Raw genomic sequence first — 24977 nt, 5'->3', positions numbered from 1 at the left:
ATCCAATAAAATGGTTATTATTATTTTATAAATTTTCTTCTTATTGCTTGAATAATATCTAATGAAAAAATATGTTATACTGTTAAAAAATTATCTTTAATAAAATTTCATAAAAGAAAAGAATCTTTCCAAACATATGTAAAAAAAATCCAAATATTAAGAGTGGAATTTAAATAAATCTTATTAAATTCTAGGAAATAGAGGGAAATTGTGAAGGAAGCAATTCTGAAATGATAGAACCAGTAATTAAGAGGAAACAAGGTGAATTCTTGGGAAGGAGTGTCTTTATCATAGTAGGAGGAAAGATTGGTCGTGGGAAGAGCGACGACAAAAGAAGGCAAACTCAAGGTATCACTAGTTTATCGAGTCTGAGAGCATTTCTTTGTACAGACTAGGTGGAAAAATCGCGAAACTCTCGATAGCTGACCTGGTTACGTCTATTGGTATCAAAGCAGAAGCAAAATCGTGGTGCTCTTCACTAAAGAATTTATTATCCTCAAAAAGGGAGACGTCTAAGATGGATTTAAAAGAGATCAGAGGTTAATAACCTTGATTGGGATCGGATTAAGCAAATTCAACAAAGATGAACGTTTAATTTTTATAATATTAAAAAATATTCTCAAAAATATTATTTTTGCCATATTTAAAATTTGTTTGTTAAATGCTCAATACAATGTCAAAATATTTCAATATTTATTTTGAGATCTTTTGTTTTAACTAAAAAATTTTATTTATAAAAAATATTATGTTGTGATAATGACATATTTTAGAAAAGATCTAACATTGTCAGCTAACTTTCAAAACGTTTCATTTGATTGATTCATTCATTTTTTCTAAAATTATAATTTCTGAATTATTTCGGTAGAAAGTTTGAAAGATTGAAAAGCTGATCAATTCTAACAAATCGAACAAGTCTAATTTGTCAGTGAGAAGCTTTAACAAGTTCCATTATCTAAAAACTGTAATTTATTCCGAGAAAAAGAAATGTGTTCGAGATGGTATGTGTTAATTACGTGAAGTAGCATATCGCAATTTGCATAATTCTTGGCCGAGAACGTCTTATAAAAAAAGGTATAATCAACGTTCACGCTTGCTCCAGGATTGGTTCAATTACTTAATCCTCCGTCGGGGAAATCCACTGCAATTTAATACATTCAACTTTTTCACCACCGCGCAAGATAAGCTTTTTATTTCTGGTTTAAGGAATTTCCTTGGCATTTTTCACTAGAAATGAAGTAGAGAATTCTCTGTATTTGTTATATTAGATTAGACTACAATAATAAATATTTGAGAAAAATTAAAGATATATTTATTGCAGAGAGAAACATAAAAATACAAATTTATATTGGAATAGTATGATTAAATGAAATTCAAATGTATTCAACATTTTTTCTCTCTCTCTTTTTTTTTTTATTGAAATTAGATTTAAATCTAGCTAGAGACAATTTACATGACGACACCTCCCTCGAATCATAGAAATAAGAAGACAAATAAGAAGAAGACATTTCTGCTTTTATTCAGACACGTTGAATAAGTCGTTTACATTGTAAACAGAGTGTTCCTCGTTTCACTGAACAAACAGTGAGCCTTAACCAAGTTAAAACAAATCTCGTTAATAATTCATGAACCATAGCAGGACGATTATTTAAATAAATACGGAATTGGATTCCAGGCTGAAAATCGTCAACGAAAATATCCATTTATTCTTGAAGGGATCTATCTTACAATTGAAAATATAATCGTACAAAGGCCAGAAATATGTTGCTAGAATGGCACAGATAATATCAAATGTTAATTTCTTCTAAGCTTTGTATTATCTTCTATCTAAATACCAAAAATCTCTAAAATGCTGCAATGAATAACACTGGAGCAAGTATAGTACCAATGTTGGACCTTGCGATTAGCTGTGTATCAGGATTTAGAATGTTATATAGGGACATGGTATGACTAAGAAGTGAGGTAGTCAAGCCAGTAATAGCCTACTCTAAATAGTTGACATTGTTCATTGGTAAGGGGAAAATATAGTACCAATAATCAAATCTTTATATATTACTAGCAATCATATTACATTATTGTCATTCACATACGACATCTTTAATCTTCTATTATTATAATATCATTTTCACTTCTCCACATATATTTCAATAACATCAATACTCAATGACATCATAGAATTCCCAAACATTATATTATCCTCAATACATTATGTTATTCATGGCCGTACCAAGAGTCATAAATCATCGGCGAAAAACCCGATACCTTATACATAGCACTCGTTCGATCCTTCATATATCCTCCTTACACCTAACTTATACTTAACCACTAGCCTTCGAGAGCTTCATAAGCACTGTTCGAAGAAATTTTCAGAAAAAAAAATTTCGATAAATCATCGAAATTCGATTTCTCGACTCCAACAAAATTTATTGCACAAAATTTTTCATCAACCGTTTCGATAAAAATAACCTCACCACCACTATCAGTTTAAAATTTCCCAAAACTTTGATCAACCATCCTCGCCATTCCGAACGAGCATCTCACCATCCAACTCCTAATCCTCTACACCTCACTATCGCTCGTCACAATTCTCCAACAACTCTCCCCTAACCAAAAAGAAAGAAAATAAGAATGAAAAACCATCTTTGTCGCAGGCCAAGAATCGCGAGTCGTTCCACGAGAGTCCGCCGACCCCGCGCCCGGCACCACCCCTCCCCATAATCCCCTCCTCGTCGAAGGATCCATCCATATTCCGGACTGGAAGGAAGGAAGGAAGGAAGGAAGGAGGGCCGCCGCCACTTATCGCCACGGAGGATAGAAGGAAGAAGACGCGCGCGGAGACATCGAGAGTGGCTCGCGTGCCAATAAGATGCGGCTGTTCGCGTGGCCTGGCAGCGTGACTCGCGGTGGACTCATAAACGATGAATTGGCGGGCAGCGATGTTGGCTCGGCCGAGAAACGCGGCAGCAGCAGGAGAAGCAGCGGAGGAGGCAGCAGCAGCCACGGCAGCCAGCAAATCGGTAGATTGGACGCGCGATCGGGCGAGCACCGCGGGGAAACAATCGGCTGGGCATGTACGTCATCTATCCGGCAGACGAGTTGCTGCGTATCTATGAGAATCCAGATCTCCGTGATCCCAGCCCAGTGTTGACCGGTGGGGATCGCCATAGTTGTCAAGTGGCCGTGATCTCTGTCGACGATCGTAGCGGCAACCGCGCGCCGACCAGGGGCCACGAGGGCAACAGGAGGAAGGAGAGGAGGCGGGAGCAGCGTGGACAGACGACGCGCAGGAGAAGGGCGAGCCGTGGCCACGAGGTCCACGCGAGCAAGGGTACCCGCGGCGAGCAACACGTCACGACTATGCAAAACAGCCGCTCTGGCGCCGGCGAGGATCCCGGCAATCCTCTCAAGGATCTCACGCAGCCGGGGCTCAATGAGCCGCTCAAGCAGCACAATGCAGCCACGCTTAAACTGGTGCAGACCGGTGAGTGAACTCGCTTCTTCTCTCTATTTTTTTGTTGTTCATGAACAAACAAATTGTTTAAAAGTTCGGCAGTTTTGTCCTTGTTATTGTTATTAATATTATTTAGAGGGGAAGGATCTTTTTTTTTTTTTTTTTTTCAATTTTCGCGCACTCGTATATTTCACAACGCTGTTCGCAACGTTACGAGAATAATAAAAGAATGATACCGATATACGTAACGCATCGTGAATTATTTATGCGAGAAAAGATAGAATCCGGTGGAAAAAATGTATTCGACACCCAAGACGTACGGTGTGTAATACATTCAAAGTTGGTTTAAGGGCGAGCGCACTTGTGTGCCGGGAAGAAAATTTAATTAGGGGAAAAGTTAACTGTATCGATCATACTTCTAATCCCACGCATTTAATAAAGTACATAAATGAACGATTAAAGTTTTGGAAATTAATTAGCCCTAAATTGGAACCAGGGAGCTAAGTTCAACGGTAAATTACAAAGTAAAACGCGACAACGGATTATAACATTCAGCCGCTGCGGATGGACGCCTATGCGAGAGTATACTTTCTTTACCTCCCAATTATTCCATTGTTTGTGGGAACGAGTTCGTGATGCGAAATAATACTTTCCAATGAAATTCGCCAACGCGATCACTCCCTATTCTGTGTCTTTGTAAAGCTCTGAAGAAGTTCTCTTCTTTTTCCTTAAATAGGATTTTAAATGGGATTAAAATTTAACCAAAGCTCACTTCGTTTAAGCTTTAACGTATCCCTCGATCAAAATCGCAATATTTCACGAAATTGCATCAACCGCAAACCTCACATTCATTAAATTCACGTTCATTTCGTTAAATTATTACTTGATCGTAATAATAACACGATTATTGAATTTCATACGTACATTTACATATCTTTTCGTGTTTGAAGGCCTTTCGTATTTTCCCAGTGTAACGAAATTACATGTTAAACCTCGATGTTGTTCTTTAGGCCACGTGACGTGTTTCATGCTCGAAGCGTATAAGTCACTTTAGGCTTGTTCCAAACGACTCTCTTAAGAAGCATATCGCCTGTCGCAACTATAATAACTACAAATCCGCTACTTTGACAAATTCCCTAGATTTACGATTAATTAACTTATCAAATCCTTTTTTTTTTTTCGAATTTCTACTTCGTTTTATTCTTCCATTTTTTTTTTTTTTTTTCGTAATTGACGATCAATTAATTGGTAATTGGTATTTATTTCTGGGAATAGTCTCGTTTGTCGGGCGGGGAGTAGGTTCAGTGTTGCCAACTTTTGTGGCATGATCGACGATAAACGTTTTAAGTAACGTTGGGCGAAGAATCCGGAAATCAAGAGCGGAAACGGAGAATTCTTCTGGCATCGGTTTCCCCGAATTCCGGCCAAACCATCTTTTCACGTCCAACTTTTTCTAGCGATCTTTATATTTTGCAATCTGCGACTATCGCTGTAAACGATAAATCCGTGGAAAAACGAGAGTCCATCCAGAGTGCAAAGAAATTCACGGGAATCTTGGCATTGGCGTAGAGGATCCAATAATGGCGGATCCAGATGAGTTCAGTGTCCATAGAATTGGTGCCTTTCCAGCGCAGTTAGATAAAGTTCGAGTGAAATATAGAAAACTCGCCGAGTAAAAAGGATGATGTATTCGATCGATCTATGGCAGTATACCATAACCATCCTTCATAATTTTACAAAAGATTGTAATATGTATCGTTATGAATTTGTAAAAGATTTTAATATAAGACGATTACGTTTGAAAGATCGATCCGTAGAGGAAAACGGACGAAAAAAAACCCTATGGAAGTTGTTTCCAGTTTATCAATTCACGAGCAATCCATGAGATGCAACGAATCAACTCTATTATCCGTCACATCTGTCTTCATCTTCGATTGTTCGTAATTTCAACTTTTGCACACCGAAACTTTCTCAGCTGAATAAATTAAAAAAAAAAAAAACACGGAAAACGGGAACAATTGTTAGCGAGGACTACTTTTTTTCCCCCATCCAAAGAAAAAAAAAATATTTTCTTTTGGCTTTTACCCTCGATTCTTTCATAAGCCCGTAGTACACGCGCGCCGCGGCACAAAGGAAAAATTGCGAAATTTCGACAGAGGGGGAATCCCCTTTTGCCCGAGCCTCCCGAACGAGCGAAGGAAAAGAAGGGTCGGGGAAAGGATATATTCGTTCGGTTTAAACGTCGGTGACGAAGACAGGCGTGGCGTGCGCCGCATAAAAATAACCGGGCAACGATGACATAATTGTAAGTTATTGCCACCATAAAACGGCGTACACGCGAAACGACACGCTGAACGGCCTGCCCCCTCGAGTTCATAATTGACCTGTCACTGGTTACAGCATCCTTGAGCGATGTGTTGTCTTCTCCATGTTCCTCCATTGCTTTTTTTTTTTTTTTTTTCCTTTCTACCCATCAACGTGGGTGGGTAGCAAAGGATTTGGATACTGGCAGTCACGAACGATTGAAATTTTTTCGAAGAAATTGGTGAACATTGGTTATCGATTGATGGTAATTAAATCGTAAAAAAGTAGCGGCTTCTGATATTCTTTTTTTTTTTTTTTTTTTCGAACGTTAGATCGATTAATAATAGGATAGGCGAGGAAAAAATTGAAAAGAATATTGCAGGATAATTAAATGTAACGCAAGATAAAAGTATCATTTACGGGTGATGGAATTAAATCGATATTAACGTTATTACATTAACGTCGAGTTAGAATTGAACTTAATCCAACGTAATTAATTGAGCATCATAAAATGAATCTTTGATGGTGGTGAAAGTGCTGCTCGATTAAACTTGCAAACATCGTCTAGTTTAACATCCGATCTATTGAAATAATATTGAAAGCCGGAATCAAAGCCGGTCTGTTTGGATTTCAAATTGTTACATTATATCGTAAAAATTAATCGCGCCTCTCTTTTTTCAATAATCGCCTCTACATTCTAACAAAAAATATCGACCGAGTTGTAAACTTGGTTCAACTTTTAATCAAACTTAACTGGTTCAATTTAAAAAAAAAAAAAAAAAAAAAAAAAAAAAAGATGAAACCAAGCTGACTCAATTCAAGTCGAATCGATTGAAATTGTTTAACAACCGTAAAAGTCGGGTTTATTTCTTTTGAAAATAGTAACGAAGAGCGCCAGACTATGGGAAAAAAAAAAAAAAAAAATTCGTCGTGAGCGAAAAAAATTTCAACCGACAAACGAAACTTGGCTTGGACTCGAAAAATTTTTCTCGGTCTCGCGGAAATAACGGGAGAGCGAAATTTTGGTGGAGTGGCGCGCTTTTCTAAGAGCGAGTCTTAAAACCTTTAGGACTAATCACGCCAGCACGAGAAGATTAATTATGTTAGGGCTGGGGGGGCTTTTATTAGGAGGTCCTTCTCTGTCATCGATCTCTGTCACGCGCGATTTTATCGTGAAAACGTACGGTCACAGGCCGCCATCTGATTAACCTTTGTGTCCACGTTTCCTCCAATTCGCTGGCCACCCGCCTATTAATAACAAATGCGTTTAATTTTCGAATTGGGAAATTGGCCTCGATCTTCGTACGTTTGATGCATTTCGAAAAGAAATTTTTCCAAATTATTTTCTTATTCTCAGCTAGCTTCTCAGATTCTACAGATTTTTGAAACGAGTTGAAAGGAATCTATGATAGAATATATAAATTCTGGAAAGATCGAATTTTCAGTGTTCGAAAAAAGAATTTTTCTGAATTTTCTGTTTTCCCAATATTTCCTTAGAGTTTATAAATTCTTGAATTGGAACGATTGATTTTTTCCAATTTTTCTGAATTATTTTCTGTCTTCTCAAAATTTCCATAGAGTTAGAGTTTCTATGAATTCTCGAAAGATCGATTTTTTGGAAAAAAGAATTTTTCGAATTTTTCTGAATTATTTTCTGTCTTCTCAAAATTTCCATAGAGTAGTTAGAATTTCTATAAATTCTCGAATTGGAAAGATCCAATTTTTTGGAAAAAAGAATTTTTCGAATTTTTCTGAATTATTTCCTGTTTTCTCAAAGTAAAAAGAGTTTAATTTGAATGCAATTCGGTCAATCAAAGATATGATAATAAATGTATTTTGGCAAAACAAATTTTTCCCAATTATTATTTCTATTTCAAAATCTTTATTCTTTTTCAAAATCTAGTACAATTTAAAATTTGATTTTATAGGAAAAATTTTTATAAATTTTTCATTGTATTTTTGAATAATTGTGTAGATTGTTTTTTTTTTTTTTTGAAGTATTTTATAAAAGACGAAAAGATTCTTAATAATTTGGGATAAATCATTCGATTTAATCTTGTGTTGAAAAATAATAATGATATCGAGGTCGAAGTAAGGTCAAGCGCTTTAAAATTAAGTAACCTAACCCGAATCTGATTCAAACTGTGTGGTTATTTATAACTCAACTGTACTGAAGTAAGGATTAATATTTCATGAGGAATTCTGACATTTTTTTTTTTTCCCCTTTCTTTTAGCCCCGGCACTGGATGGATTAATTTGTATAAACTTCCAAAGGCAGGCAAAAGTTCTTCTAGAAATTGTTTCTTGAAAATTTATCTAGAAACTAAAAATATTTTTCCATTAATATAAAACAAGTTAATTTTCTCGAGGAATAATGAGAGATTCTATCTTGAACGAAACTACTTCTTTTACTCTTGATCTAATTTTCTTAATTTCTTAATTAGAATCATCTAGTTTCGTTACATAAATTATTATATCTAAATTGTTATTATTTTTTTTTTTTTCTTAAAATTTCATAATTTCATTTTCACGACTTCGCGACGCACGACATTGCTATATCGTAAAAAATTACAATACAATTCGTAAACGTAGTTTTTCATAAAATATCGAATAAGAAATCGCGCAAATTGTTAATTAATTATAGACTCAATTACGATGATTCGTAATTATAATTTTTTATTAAAACAAAATACTTGCGCAATAATAAAATAGGCCTGGCGTAATAATTGATACGTTCGAGTTGGGTGTTCAATTATATTTTACAAAAAATTCTGCATCTGGAATAAACGTTAAAGACCGAAATTTATTTGTATCGAAGGATACGGATGTAGAGAATGAATTATTATTAATAAAACAATTAATTAAATGATTGAAACCTGGGATGAAACCATTTAATTGAAGGGAGGAAAATATTTTCCAATAATGCGATATTAAACAATAATATGATAATCTTAATGATATAATATCACGATGTTTTATAAATGATATTGAAACATGTTTTGGAATATATGCATCCTTCGTGCGTAAACAACAAAACAACTTTTTTTTTTTTTCTCGGCGGAGGACAAAAAAACATATTGTGGGAAAGGGTTAGTCGTTTTAAGCTTGTTTTCCTGAGCAAAGTTCCAGTTTATGATCGAGTGACGTTAGGGGAAGCCTTTTTTGCAAGCGATGCATTAAACAAATCGAGGCTCTCGGATATGACACGCGTGCTCGATACGTTTCAGTAATAAAATTATTAATTATTCGTGTTGGTCAAAATGGTCACTTTATGTGATGCACGATCGATAAACCTGTTGCTATGATCGATGATGCGAAATGTTTTATCACGTTTCGCTCGTGAAAGAAAAAAAAAAAAAATCATTGCAAAATGCAGATACACAACATTCAGTTCATTCGATGATTAATAATTTCTTCTAAAACTTTGGAAATTTTCCGGCAATGGAATTTTAATTATTGGAAAATTGTTTCATATTTGGATAAAAGATTGTTTGCATTGTTGTAATGAACAATAAAGCAATATTATTTTGTACTTATCTGTCGAATTGACACAGATCGATCAAATTAAGTATTTGAGGACTTACAAAGACACGTGAGCACCATCTAGTGGTGAAAAGTGGAACTATTGTCAAAGGGGATTAAGAAGAGAAAGAGAATTTCAAATAAAGGAGCTAAAGTAAGCAGTTAATAAATATTAACTGCAAAAGGAGAAGAAAAATACAATGCGCGTTGCAAAATACAACGAAATGCAAGTATTACACGCTTTATCATACATATTTCATAAAAAAGAAAAGAAACCTGAAGCATCCAATTCTACTTATATTTTGTATCCGTTATAAGATTTATCTAAAACAAAATTTTTAAAATTACGTCATATGCTATGCTGATATCCTTTTATTTACGAGGAGAGAGGATTATTGTGTCACTCGATGTATATCTCATCATATCTTTTCAGACTTCGATGGAAGTTCTGTAAAAAAAAAAAAAAAAAAAAAAAAAAAAAAACACTAACAATAATTATCCGCGATAGAAACGACGTGTCATGATGTGTCCCGGTGACACAAATGTCGCGTCACGCGACCGACAGTCCACTTTTCTCGAGTAGTCAGCGTTACCGTGTTCATTTTTTCTTATCTTTCTTTTTTTTTTTTTTTCATTTTTTTTCCTTTTCATACACACTCGTTTCATTTTGCAACGATTTCATTTTCCTTTTCGTTTCGTCCAATATTACGTGGAGTCGTTAGTTGATTAACTGCATTCCGGAACAATTGAAATTTCGTAAATTAAAATCTATTCGATTTTTATCCAGAGTTTGAGAAAAATAAATGTGAAATGATCAAAAATTTTGCATTTCGTGAAAAATAGTGAAGTTTAATTTTCATAATCGTTTTAATCGTTTTAGCATGGTTTAGACAAAAGTATTTATCAATAATGAATTAATAAATTACGCGATATAATTGGAATATAAAGAAACAAAAAAATTAAAACGACAGGGATTTTGTATATTAAAGTAATCCTTTAATGGAAAAGTAATGATGAAAAGAGAGGGAAAAATAAAGAGCAATTTAACAAATTAATTAACAAAAAACAATTTCATGATCTACGTTCGTAATGTCGTCACGAAATTCGTTAAAAGCGTTTTAATGTCTCTTCCAAAGGCGATTTAAAATAAAGACTAAAAATGATTAATTTTTTGGCAAAGAAAAAGAAAAAAAAGTGGTATTTCTTTCATTACCTTTAAAAAAAATTTATTCTTCACTTAAATATAATCTTTTTCGAGAGTTCATTACTTCATATTGGACCAAAATTGCATTTTATCATATATATATATATATATATATGTCAAAATATATATAATTTATCAAAATTTATTTGGAAAATAACTAACGAAAACAAAGTAATAAATAATAATATTTTGAAATATATTCACTTCTCGATCAAATTTTTGTTACAAGGAAATACACGTATATCGGGAATTAATATTGCACACTTTCAGCTGCTCTTGCAGCAAACGTATCTGTTCCATCTATACTTCCTGCTATCCCATCTGCACAAATCGTCTAAAGCCGCACATTTTGCCCACACAAATGTTTATCCGGAAAAAACACGTGGTGGCGCGACGATCGTGATAAACATTCAATGGCGGGCGTGCACAGTGACGAGCGAGCAACGGGCATGAAATTCAATGATTACAAACCACGCTCGGCGATCGTCGAACAGGAATCCAATTTTAACTCTCGGAATCGAGTGCGGTGAAACGTGTCGGGGTTCGTCAACCGAATACCCTTTGAACGAAATAAACCTGGTAATCGAATTTCAACCCGGTGAAATGATCTCGATCCCTAAACCAGGACCGGAAATGGCATGGGCTCGATCCAGTTTTTCGCGAGGATAGATTATTGGACGTAGACAAGTTCCCTGTTTCCCTCGTGGAAACGTGGATTCGACACGAGACGTTTCGTAAGATTACATCCAAAACCTCGTTACCGCCGTATAAATAGAGTTTTCCTGCTGGCGTGGATTCAGTTGAACAAGCCGCGTGGAGTGGTGGTGGCGGTCCAAGCCGGATCTAAACAATCTTCACAGGCGTGTCACGTGTCCTGACCTGGATGCTTATTCGGATCATTGGCGCCGGGTTGTTGCTTCCATCGGTTATGCCAGCGCTATTTCTTCCGTCTTTAGCGCGTTAATAATACCGTGGCTCGTTACACCGAGCAAAGGAAAGTCTTTACGAAGGAATCAAATTGTTTTGGAAAAATTCACGGATTAGCTGAAAATTTTAATAAGATTTTGATCGATGGTAAGGCTGGCTTATCTTAAGATTATTTTTCAGATCGAAGTATGACGTATCTGATTTAGATCAGATGGGTTGACCGTTTCTTAAATAATTTTAATAAACATTTTGTAACGAATTGGAATTTTTATATTGAAAACAATATAATGTGTCATAAAATAATTTAAGCACGGTAAAGAAATGCATGTGATCCTGTGTATAAGATTCGATCGTTTGAGATTCTAGAGTAAGGGCAAAATTGTAATATTGGCGATTAGAGAGCGAGATTTTATGATTTATTATGGTATAAGGAGGCCGAAAATCGAGAGACGGTTCCGGGAACGCTAAATCCGTGACGTGAGAGATCTCCATGAGGATCAAAAGTGACATAAAATGTCGGATGAATTACGTACAAGAACATATATAGGGTGCAAACTTTTATAATTTAAGAAGCTATGTAGATATTATATATCTATGATATTTTATAAATATTTTATATTTCATATAATTTTGTGTCATAATGAAATATGAAGTTTATTAATTCAGCAATATTCGAAATGGAGAATCTAAATAAAAAAAAAAAAAAAAAAAAAAGTCTATCTCGAAATTCATTTTCTTGTTACGTAATAGACGTTTCTTCGCATTCGTAATCACGTGACCAAGATTAGTTTCCACTTTCCAGCAAAACGATTACAAGATCGTAATTTAATAATCGTATTCTATCTCGTGTAAAAACATTTTCTAGCAGCGAAATGCTTTCCTTTTAATTATCCCCGAGAAAATTCATCGCTTGTGTATGCAAAATTAACGATAGCATTGTTGACTACATTACCAGCAGTAGATAACAAGAGTGCCTGTAAATTCCATACAAAATTATGTTATAAACTTCGCGAATCGATTAAACGATTCGTTCACTGCAGGATGTTAACAAATAAACAAGTTAAAAGTCTTTGAACATCATTTAAATATTTCCTTCTAAACGTTTCTTTCGAGGATTGTTTAAATCCCTTCGAAAAACTGGAGATTTTTTCAAAGTCTTTTGGCATCTCTTGGCTATCTCTTAAATTATTCTATTCTATCCTCTGAATATTTTTCAGAACTTTCAGGGATTTCTTAAGACAGAAGAATCTATCCATTTTAAACTTTTACAACTTTTCTCTTTCTTTTGAAATTTTTCGTTGTTCAATTTTGATACTAATTATAATAATTAATTGTATACGTAAGATTACATACATTGTCACAATCGAATTTTTCCACTTCGAGGCGGTCGATTTCGAGTCGATCGATTACAAGCGCTTCGTCTAAACTCATCGAAACCCAGCACAAACACTAGTTGAAGTACTTCCTGAAACCTGGCACCGACCCCGGTTCACCGGTGCCAAGGTCACGTGATCGTGGCTCGCCAACGGAAGACAAAGACCGACGATGGGGAAAAGACGAAGGGAGGGGAGAGAGAGAGAGAGCCACGACGTCGAACGATATTCAGTCTCTCTCTCTCTCTCTCTCTCTCTCTCTCCTCCCCCCCCTTCCTTTCCGTCGAGAGAGCGCACAGGTCGTCGACTGTCCAGGTCGACCGGAAGGTTAACGGGCTCGGTCAGGAAACAGTGCAGGTTATATTTAATAAAGGAGTCTGGTTGCCACGGTAACTGCGAGGTGAACGAGCGCAGTATTGATTCAGCCCACCTGAATTCAGGTCAGCCCCTGACTGAACACTTTTCCGTCCCCTCTCCCCGTGTTGAGTATCCTACACACACAGTGAAACTCGTCTACGACGAAACGCTAGTCACCGATACGTACGTATCTATGAATATCAATAAAGATTGAACGATATATATATATATCAATAAAATGATCATTGATAAAGAACTGGAACTTACATAACCTATAAATTTTTAATAAGGCAAAGAATGAAATGAATTGGACATACACATAACCTAAAAATTAATAAGGTAAACAATTTTCGAGAGAAGTGAGAAAGAAGTTAAAGAAGACGAGAGATAAGTTGTGGCCAAATAAGTTGATGAATGGAAATGAGGAAGAAAAAAAAAAAAAGGAAAGTGTGTCACGTGAAATCGTACAAGAATGGGGATCGATAGACGGGTTTATTGACGTCTATCTGTTTCATCGTGTATATTTTGTTTTTGTTTAAACTATGCATAGGCCGAGCATTGCTATGCATGCAAAAGCTCTTCTATTTCACGAGACCTATATCGGAATAAACTGTACCAAGTTGAGACGGTATACACAGTATTACTTCGTTAATTAGCCGCCGGTGTTCACATTATGCAGTCCTCGCGATTGGCTTCCTTATTTAGCTTGTCTCGACATCCAATATGTTTGCTTTAAGAACCATTACTGTTAGATCCCCTTATCAATCCGTATCGCTCACAATTAGTGAGAACAATAATGATATCCTCGATTCGTTGAAATATTAGAACGTTATTTAAGCTCTTTCTCTTCTTATCGAAGTATTAATTACAGGCAAGAAGAAGATGGAAAACCTTTGACTTTCGAAGAATAGCGATTCAAAAGTTTGTACATTTCGTGTATAACATCGTAAAAAACTAGTACATTTTTTTCTCTCAAATCTGAAGAAATGTAGAAAAGCTCTCGTCATCAAATATCTCTAAAAGTTCGAGAACGTTAAAAAGAGCAAAGTTTTAAGCATCTCGTCAAAGTTGTGGAAAAAAAAAGAACGATATGATAAAAATATGATTGTGTGTAAGATGCTTTATACTCGGAGAGTCCCCGTTATTCCGTTTCCTCGAAGCCTATCGGTTGAATTTTTCCCCGACCTTCGCCCACTCTGCCTTTTATTCTTCACGCCACCACGACTCTCGTGCGAGGCACGCGACCATTAATGTATTATGGATGTAGTCCATCTTGATAGGGACTAGCCACGCGACTCAGTGCTGCCATCCTAGTTTCCTCATTTGTCACCAGACTCGAACTATTCAATCGATGGAATAAAGATCGAACGTTTGCTTCCAATTTTGCTTCACATCTCTTTCTCGATATTTTTTCCCTGAATTGAACTGTTTATTTTTTATTTCTCGATATGAAATATACGAATAATTTCTGAAATAATATAGGAATAATTAATGATAAAAATGCTTCTATCTTTGTAACACAAAGAAGTTTTTTGCGCTCATTTTTCGTGAATACACGATCACAAACTTCGATGTTGTTTTGTTTTCTTGCGCGTTTGGTTTCAGAAAATATTTCTGAAGAAAACATTTTCTTGTATTTTCTCCGCTCTATATTATAATACAAGAGGGAAAACGATCAATATTTTTTTTTTTTGCAATATTATCGGTTGGTGAATTGTTGAATAATTTTCTAATGGAATCGCTGATTATTCGCTCGTTATTCTCAATATTCGTTTTATTTTCGACATTTAAAGAAAGGAAGCTTTTCAAATAATAACATTGTTATTTGAAAATACTTAATTTACGTTTAATCAAAAGTACCTCTGATATTTAAATAAGATTCGGCTTAGATTCTTATACATCTCTTTCCATCCTGTTCGAAAGGAAATTTTCTCTTTCTCTTTCGTTTGTTTAATTCGATCCTTCTCTTTAATTTAATCCATTTTGAAAGGATGTGGTCGAGTAAAAATTTCGGTAAACATGGGTTTAAACCAGCCACTACTGTTATCGGTCCATTCGACTCGAGCGTTAAATGTTTCTCTTGCGGAGAGAAACAAAGATATCTTTAGCCAATCGTGCAATAATAATTCTGAGGAAGCTGTTTACCTCGAAGAAAAGAGAAACGATCCCAGCAATTCCATTTCATAATTTCTTCCATCCCATATAAAAATTTTCGTTCAATTTAATCGCTTAAACATATTATCTTGTACAAAATTTGTAAAAATTCAAAAACGTTAAAAACAAATTGTGTAAGAAATATTAAGTTTCGCAAGTGATCGATGAACAAAATTTTTTTAAAATATAAAAATTCATGAACGTTAAAAACAAATCGTAAGAAATAAGAGAAACAATAATTTTAATGATCGAAGAAATCGCGAATTAAGAGAAACGTGAATTGAACCGTGAATGTCCAATTCAGACATTTTCATTTCCAGTGCATCCAGTTTCGAACAATTCGAGGTTTGAACGCTTCTTGAATCGGGATGGAAGAGATCGGCGGTGAATGTTCACCGGCTCGAAGACGTTAATGGGCGCAGAGCTCGTGACAGCAATTAAACGAAGAAATTTACTCGAGATATGGCGCGACGGTTCATCCGCTGATATTTTTCGCGATCGATTTCATCCACCGGCCGAGCTATCGAGTCGTGAAACACATTCGAGAATTATTGGGGCGTTGGAAAAGTTTGCGAAAGCTATCTGGCGGGACGCCGCTGAAACAAATTAATGGTTGAAAAAAGGTCTCGAATATTTTCTTTTTTCCTTTATTCGTCGTTATTCCATTCGTGGAAAAAAGAAAGGAGAAGAAAAATAAAAGGTGAAAATTCCCTAGATATAAAAAAAAAAAAAAATTGGCGAAATATGAATACTCGAAACGTGTGTATATATATATGCATATAGGGCATACGTGGATATCATATAGGGCAAACGTGTGCTATATTTATTTCGTATAATAAAATCTAGGATGACTTCTAAAAACGAAAACGTAGGCACAGAAGCCGCGAATACGAGACCGCAACAAGGTTTCAGCTTACATGGAAACTAGATTAAAACTAGACAGGACGAAATGTTGTCGTTTAAATAATGCCATTATATGGTCAGCCATAGTATTGATAAATCAATCGGGTCAATTGATTGGGGATGGAACTTTGTTATTAGAAAATTTAAACGTTTTCCACGTGGCTCCACGTTTCGGAAATTTATAACAACAACCAAAGCGCGGGGCGATTCGATTAACAATGTTTCCTAGCCCGTTTAAAATTACTTTCGATAAAAAGATGTTATTAAATAATTCGAAGAAAATCTAAAATTTAATACATTGGATTAGAATTACTTTCAATTACAACTTCGACTGATGTTCATGAACAGTAATTAGGAATTAAAGTTGATGTTGCCAGTTCCAGGTTATCAATTAATCAATTGAATTTAATTAGGATTTTTTTTTTGGACAACGTGCTTTAGAAATTTCCTATCACAATTGAATCAACATCATTTTAAAATGAATTGATAAAATAAATTAAGAAATAATTTATAACATTAGTTTGTGAAACTAATAAAATTATTTTTTAAGATTCATTAGATGTGTGAAATTCAAGAGTTGATCTTTTAAATCAATTATAATAATTTATAAAATTACTTCTAATGAATTTTATTCCTCAAACAATACAACAATTAAATGATTTTTTATTTTCTATATTTAACTTATTTTTAACTTATTTATTTTATTAATAAGTTCATTTTTAATTAAATTTAATTTCAATCATTAAATCGATTATTTATATTTCTTCCTATTATTGTTTTACCAAGAATATTTTTATCAATCCAATCACGTATTTTATTTACTTTTATTGAATTATATATATATATAATTTAAAATCATTTCAAAATTGACCAATCTGATATCATTATTCTTATTAGATTAATTCCATATATATTAACAAGAATTTTTAAGAATTTAATCAAGATATCGATAACTTAACTCTGATTCCCGATATATAAAACGTGATTTTGTAATTAAATTCAAACTCGTCACAATCTGACACCAATTTGATCTGCACCTAACGCTTGCCCAACTTCGAAACTAACTTTCCATCTAATTCTCTTGCGCGCCGTTTTAGTTTACACAGTCGAAATCGAATCGTTAAAATCGATATTAATCGCGAGTTGCTGACCTAACTTCGGTTAGGTTGCGTAGATTCTTTCTTCGATTCTAATTATCCAATTTTACGGAAAGATCAATTCGAAACGAAAAAGATCGATACGAAGACGAGAATTCTTCAAAAAGAAGAAGAAGAAGAAGAAGAAGAAGAAGTAGTTTCGAGAAACTATTCGCAGTTCGATATATAAATTATAAAACTGAATGATGAAATTATTGAGGGGAGAGTAAACGGGGCAATTATCGCTGGCACGAAATTTCCAGCTCAATCCTCGCTCAACAAATTAGTATTCTGTATAATTACGATTGTAGATCGATGTTGCCGTGCACCGTTACGAGTCCGTATCGATTCGTATCGTCGATGAAATGAAGTGGCTGCTCGCAGCAACCAGTTTCATCCGACAACATAATACGCTGGACAATACGAAAGCAAATACAGGCAGCGTATCGTTTGATTTGGTCAAGCACATAAGAGGGGAGGATATTATTCGTAATCGAGATTGATCAATTTGGGGCATGATCGTGACGTATATGTATATATATAAAATGAGATTGTAAATTAAATAACGCGGGGATTAAATTAAACGAGGATTACTTCTTTGTGAAACAAGAATCCGTGAAAAATAATCTCTGTAAATGTTTTTAAGTATATTTTGAACTTATTTGTCCGTGTACATCTTCTGAAAGAAAAGAGGTCGTTGAGAATGTTAATGGAAGGAATAATTGTGAATAATTGTGTATATTTCAGAAGCACTGAGGATAGAAGAAAAAGAGAGAGTCCTCTTTTATTGAGGGATTGTACAAATTTTTGGAAATTTTGAAAATTGGCACAAGATTTTCTCAGTGATCGAGTTTTGGTATTAATTAAAATTTTCAGAATTTAGTTTAATGATCTACAAAGCTTGTACGTTGTTTGTGACAAGTCTTCTGAAAGAAAAGAACTCTTTGAGAATGTTGATAGACGTCAAAAAAAAAAAATAATTGTGAATAATTGTATTATTTCAGAGACACTGGGAAAAAGAGAAAGTGTAGAATTTTCTTTTATTAATTTTCAAAATTTCCTATCTTCATCTTCTCGATCGTTGAAGTGATCAAGTTTCGAGTTAATTAAAATCCTAAAAATCCTAAAAATTAGTTTAATGATAGAGATATCGAGAATGTTAATAGACGTCAAAAGGATTAATTGTGAATAATTGTATATTTCAGAAACACTGAGAAGGGACTGTATAAATTTTCAAAATTTTCCACAGTATCTTCTCGATCATTGAAGTGATCAAGTTTCAAGTTAATTAAAATCCTAAAAATTAGTACAACGATCCACAGAATATAATATTAATTATATAATATTTCATAACTTGATTATCCTTAAATCTAAAGGAAAACAAAATAAATTGCTTGTAACTCGAACTGATTCAACGATACACTCGGATATCACGAAGGATTGCTACTCAAAATGATCTAGGATTCTCATCAATTCTGTTCTACACGATTTTCCAAATTAACAGTATAAAATACGTTCGTCCACCAAATCCAAAAAAAAAAAAAAAAAACAAAACCAAAAAAGAAATGATCCAAATATCAGTGCTCCAAATAAAATCTGACCTCCTTAATTCTCGATTTGTCAGACGTCTAACGTTTGACGCGAAATTGGATGCCGCTCAATACGTCATTGTTCACGATTCTGTGTCACAAACTTGGCCAAGTCATCGTCATCATCGTAAATTCAACCTCGTCGAATTTAATCCATTGGTACACAAACTAGAAACACCTGTGCCACTCAGATTCCATCTCAGATTTTGTACATTCACGTTCACACTTTCCACGATTACGATTCAATTATTAATAAGACCATTCCTGTCTCAGATAAAAAGTGTTCGATTACGGAAAAACAGACTTGCCGAATGTCTCCACGAGACATTTCGTCGTTTCCTTCTATAATTGACGACGGCCGTGGGCGGCCGATATCAAGGATGAGACACGACAGCTTTCGGCTAAAATTACCAGGCAATTACCGCCCGCTCTCAGCCAGGGATCACGCCTCCGGGATATCGAGATTCGGGATAGCCGATCCTTGGCAAAACTTGCACCCAAGTTTCCTTTCTTCCTTATTCCGCTTATTGACTCCTCGATTACAAGTTTAATCCTGTCTGAAAAGAAAAACTGAATACTTCCTCGCCATTTTGATTCAAATCAGCTCCTCCTAATTTGGTTTTTCGTTTTATTGAAAAGTGGTCAGGCTGCCTCGTAAGTTTCATTTGGATTGGATCATCTTTCAGCGATGAATCGAAAAGTGGATACGTATCCCTTTCGATCGAATTGGATTAATTATTTCTGTCTGATGACGTCTTGATTAAAAATTCGTCGGTTAGATCCAAGATTTTAGATATTTTTCAAGGATATTTTGCCGATTTGTCGATGCAAATTGATATTATATTCGACATGTAAAATTTCTAGCGTCACGAGAAATATCATGGCAGGTTAACTAGGTTGGCTGGTAATTCCGGTCACGTAAAATCCCGTACCTGTGCAGGATCCGTCTATCTTGTAATCGATCTGATGGAATTTGTCGTCCCCAGCTATATTCGAACGAATAACCAGAGGCTTATTTGCAAGTTTATTCTCAAATTTACGTGATCCTTTCTACAATTCTAGGTTAATCCATTCGTATATGGTATATTCAATGTTTGACGTAGATTCCTCTTCTTGTAACAGGAAAATCGAGTTTGTAAGTCCAATCCCTTTTTCATCTATCAACTAACGTTTTCACGTGCTGCGACGAGATGATAAAATCTCAATATTCGAAATGTAAAATTTACATTTGCTCGAGCCATCACAGGGAAGAAGGAAAGAGTCTATCTCTTTCCTTGCTGCTTCTGTCTTTCACTTAACACAGCGAATGGGCTTCTCGAATACGAATACTTGCAGTCTCCTGCCACTTTATTTAACGATGCCTCGCTCTGGCCCGAGTTTTATCCAGGATTAAGCGTTTCCCAGCGTTTCCAAATCCCACGATAATCGTCTAATCAGGTTTAACCCTTTCGGTCACGAATCGTTTAATCCTGGAGAAAAAAAGAATTGTGGTGGCTTTGCGCCACAATTCAAAAACAATTCTTCGAATTAATTAATTTTTTGAGAACGTTAAAATGAAAATTCAGAGCGTTCAAAAAGATTTTATCTTGGAGAAAAAAAGAATTGTGGTGGCTTTGCCAAAAACAATTCTTCGAATTAATTAATTTTTCAACGCGTGAAAAATATCTTGGAGGAAGCGAGGACGTTAAAATGAAAATTCGAATTCAGTTCAAAAAGATCTATCAGATGCATGTATTACATATGCACGTTGTAAGAATTTGATTATTGATTACTATGTGTTATAAGTTGTCGAACATTTTTTCGAAGACGTACGATTTTTAAAAAAAATTTCTATGACAATCTTTACAGATCAACGTCCTCGAATGGAGACGAGCGTAAAGTCGTAAAACAATTCACAATTCTGAATTTAGATACGTTTATTCATCCTTGTACGAGGAGTTGTGCCATGTCAGAAGGAAGGGAGAAGGGAATCCGCGTTTCCCCGCAACCATCTCGTTATTTCTCATCTGACAAATTGAATCCTTTGTAGCTTTATACGCCTCCACTTCCTGTGTATATATAATTGTTTGATATTTTCTAAAGAGGATATATATTGTATATATATATATCTGCCAGCCTTTTAAGCTTCCGAACGAATTTTAATACCGCTCTAATGCCATCCTCGTCGTCCAATTCTTCTGATCCCCTTTGGAGGAGGCATGGTTTATTTAGGACAGGATAGCCGTCCAAAGAAATCTCTTGATCCAAATGGGGCCATTCGAGGATACACCGCATTGAGACTGATCGCCTATCTCATAACTATGGAAATGTTTCATATGAATGACAAATGAATGCGAGAAATGAATATCGTGATTACACGTTAATAAGTTGGCGGAGAGATATCTAACGGGGGGATCTCTGCATTAGCATGTTTTTTACAATATTTTTGATAAATTTTTTTTAAGTTATTTTCTCCCCCACCGATTTACATTTATTTCGAGGTTCCCTCAGATTCGAAAACTATATAAATTTAAAAACGAAATTTCATCCGTAATAAAATATTTAACAATCTCTCTCTCTTCTGTCTGTCTGTCTGTCTGTCTCTCTCTTGGTGTTGATTCGGTCCACTCGGCTGGCGCGAGTGCCATAAACGATTCATGGCCGCTCGGCCAGTCGGCGATTAGGCAAATTTTGGCCCGGGATCAACCAGTATTCCAGACTATTCCACTTCCTGATCTGTGATGCTGGCACATTTGCATTTTACGCGATATCAAATTCAAAAATATACGCTAGAGCGGTTTAAATTTTTCTTCCTCCCCTCTCTTTTTTTTTTTTTCAATTTTTAAAAGAGAGACAAGAAACGTCACATATACGATTTATCATGAAAATTCTAAAAAATTGAATTACATGCTCGCCATATTAAGCCAAATAATTTTCTTTGCCTTTCTTCTTTTTCCAAACTCAAGATTTTATCGTGTAAACCAATCGTTTCGATCGTCATCTTTCAAATTAAAATTTCCAGCTTTAAATCTTGAATTTTTACACGTTTGAAATAGTGTTCTCTGTTTCAATAGCTTCGACAGCCGATTTCCTAAGCTGGAATGCGAAAAGGAAGCATTGCTCGAGAACGTTGCATAGAAAGCTTTTAGAGTCGCCTATATTTTATTGTTATACGTAATATTCACATTAGAAAATAATAATTGCATTCTAGGGACTCTTGTCACTTGATTGGTAGCCCTTTTGAATATAAATACGAGTGCAAAGGGACTTAAAAAGAAGGAAAGAACGTTCTTCCAGATGGCGCCACGAACGAAATTCGTGGAAGTGATGATGGTGGAAAGAAAGGGGAAGGAATTTTTTTTAAACACCTGATAATTGCAAGAAGCATTCAGTTTCGAATTGTTCTCGTTTAAACTATTGCAAACTCAATTATTATCTGTAATTAATAACGAATTGTTGTTTGAAAAGGAATGTAGCCCACGACTCTACATTTTTCTTGTATCAGTCGTCTGCTTCATATCAACGAAGGAACCCTCGTCCAAGGCTCTTAGCCTTCTGTGAAATGATGATTAAAAGCAAAGCGAAAAGATCGTATCCCTCTTGATCTTCGACTTTTCATCGATGCGAATTATCATCTTTGCCTTTTGATTCTTCGAGTTAAACTTCGAGAAATTCTCAAGAGTTTGGAGGTTTCTTGTTTTCCCAGATTTCCAGTGGAATGTATTGTAAGGACGAAGAAGGAAGAAGATGATAAAAGGAAACGATGATGAAAAAGAATTTCAGCGACGAGAAGAACGGTCCAAGAATATCGAAAGAAGGAATTCGCTTGATACGATATGAAACGATGATCGAGACGAAGGAATTCCGATAATGGAAAAGAAATAGCGTGCAAAGAAATGAGAGGACAAACATCGACACCTTTGCCTCTTAATTTTCGATTCATTAAACTTGGACAAGAATCTTAAGAGTTTCTCAGATTTATTGGAGAAAGTATTGCAATGACAGAGAGGAAGAAGAGAATTCACGGATAATAAAAAGAAACGAATTGAAAAAGAATTCCAGCGACGAGAAGAACGTCCAAAAATATCGAAAGATTCAAAAATTTATAATTTTTTAAGAATTTTTATTATTATTTATTCTAAGAATTCTGTTAATACGAGGAACAGCGATATGAAACGATGATCGAGATGAAGGAATTCCAATAACGGAAAATAGCTCAAAGAAATGGGAGGATCGATTCGTTAAACTTGGACGAGATAAATTTGAAAGAGTCTTAAGAATGTCAGATTTGTTGAAGAAAGTATTGTAACAACAGAGAAGAAGAGAATTCACGGATAATAAAGAGAAACGAATTGAAAAAGAATTCCAGCGACGAGAAGAACGTCCAAAAATATCGAAAGATTCCAAAATTTATATTTTTTTAAGAATTTTTATTATTATTTATTCGAGGAACAACGATATGAAACGATGGAATGGAAAAGATAGCTCAAACAAATAAGAAAATCGATTCGTTAAATTTCGATGAGATAAATTTGAAAGAATCGTAAGAAGATCAGATTTGTTAAAGAAAATATTGTAACGACAGAGAAGAAGAGAAGAAGAAGAAGAGAATTCGTGGATAATAGAAAAAACGATGAAAAAGAATTCCAGCGTCGGGAAGAAGTATCGAAAGAAAGAATTCGATTAATACGAGGGGAAGCGATGTGAAACGATGATCGAGACGAAGGAATTCCGATAATGGAAAAGACAGGTCAAAGAAATATGGAAAGAAAGAAACAAGAACGAGCGCGTTTTGCATCTGATAAAAACGAATCTCTAAGGTTGTCACGCTTTCATTAATCGGCTAATCCGACCACCCGCCGTCTCATTTCACTAGAATTCCACTTAACCGACACTGAGAAGCAACAAACCGAGATCGATGAAACAGGATAGCACCGTATATTTCGACGATTAAATTCAACAAAACTTTGGCAAGTAAGTTCGCAACACAGTTCTCTAAAGCTCTAACTCCGACTAGAATACCCGTTTGCCTGATTACGAATCGCCACAAATTGAAACGGAATTAACATTCGAATAAATTCACGAAAAATCTAGAGCCTCTTATTCCTCCAAAAATATTTTTTAAACAAACAAGAAACATCACACATTCCATATAATATAATAATTCTAAAAAAAGGAAAAATTCAATTAAAATTGAAAAATTGAATGGAATTAACATTCGAGAAAATTAATGAATATCGAAAAATCTAGAGCCTTTTATTCCTCTAAAAATATTTTTTAAACAAACAAGAAACATCACACATTCCATATAATTTATAATATAATAACTCTAAAAAAAGGAAAAATTGAATTAAAATTGAAAAATTGAACGGTATTAACATTCGAGAAAAATTCATGAAGATCGAAAAATCTAGAGTCTCTTATTCCTCCAAAAATATTTTTTAAACAAACAAGAAACATCACACATTCCATATATAATTTATAATATAATAATTCTAAAAAAAGAAAAAATTGAATTAAAATTGAAAAATTGAACGGAATTAACATTCGAAAAAATTCATGAAGATCGAAAAATCTAGAGCCTTTTATTTCTCCAAAAATATTTTTTAAACAAACAAGAAACATCACACATTCCATATAATTTATAATATAATAACTCTAAAAAAAGGAAAAATTGAATTAAAATTGAAAAATTGAACGGAATTAACATTCGAATAAATTCACGAAAAATCTAGAGCCTCTTATTCCTCCAAAAATAATTTATAAACAAACAAGAAACATCACACATTCCATATATAATTTATAATATAATAATTCTAAAAAAAGGAAAAATTGAATTAAAATTGAAAAATTGAACGGAATTAACATTCGAGAAAATTCATGAAAAGTCTAGAGCCTCTTATTTCTCTAAAAATATTTTTTAAACAAACAAGAAACATCACACATTCCATATAATTATAATATAATAATTCTAAAAAAAGGAAAAATTGAATTAAAATTGAAAAATTGAACGGAATTAACATTCGAATAAATTCACGAAAAATCTAGAGCCTCTTATTCCTCCAAAAATATTTTTTAAAC

The 24977-nt window shown here is 34.5% G+C and overlaps 1 protein-coding gene and 1 long non-coding RNA gene across 5 annotated transcripts in view; one reads left to right on the top strand and one right to left on the bottom strand.

Moving 5' to 3' along the window:
- The window catches only part of Stacl (SH3 and cysteine-rich domain-containing protein), a 67037-nt gene that overhangs the window by 16060 nt on the left and 26000 nt on the right, over window positions 1-24977 (top strand). For 3 of the 4 annotated variants that reach the window (XM_086906168.1, XM_031916808.2, XM_086906167.1), the window contains exon 2: window positions 2649-3478. In XM_086906168.1, coding sequence (XP_086762294.1) covers window positions 3067-3478 — 412 coding nt within the window. In that variant the 5' untranslated portion in view covers window positions 2649-3066. Of the gene's footprint in view, window positions 1-194; window positions 349-2648; window positions 3479-24977 lie in introns of all 4 variants that reach the window. The other variant, XM_031916807.2, reaches the window with a different exon arrangement.
- On the bottom strand, window positions 10654-12865 carry LOC147657930 (uncharacterized). The gene is made up of 2 exons (XR_015291598.1): window positions 12759-12865; window positions 10654-11522 (listed from the first exon to the last, which is right to left on the bottom strand). It is a non-coding gene; the product is annotated as an uncharacterized LOC147657930 (long non-coding RNA).

Source organism: Apis florea, unplaced genomic scaffold (genome assembly GCF_048593485.1).
Source record: "Apis florea isolate Af1SG1 unplaced genomic scaffold, ASM4859348v1 contig_2492_pilon, whole genome shotgun sequence".
NCBI classification, from domain to species: domain Eukaryota; kingdom Metazoa; phylum Arthropoda; class Insecta; order Hymenoptera; family Apidae; genus Apis; species Apis florea.
Note: the sequence above shows the minus strand (reverse complement) of the source record. Positions and strands in the feature narration are given on the sequence as shown.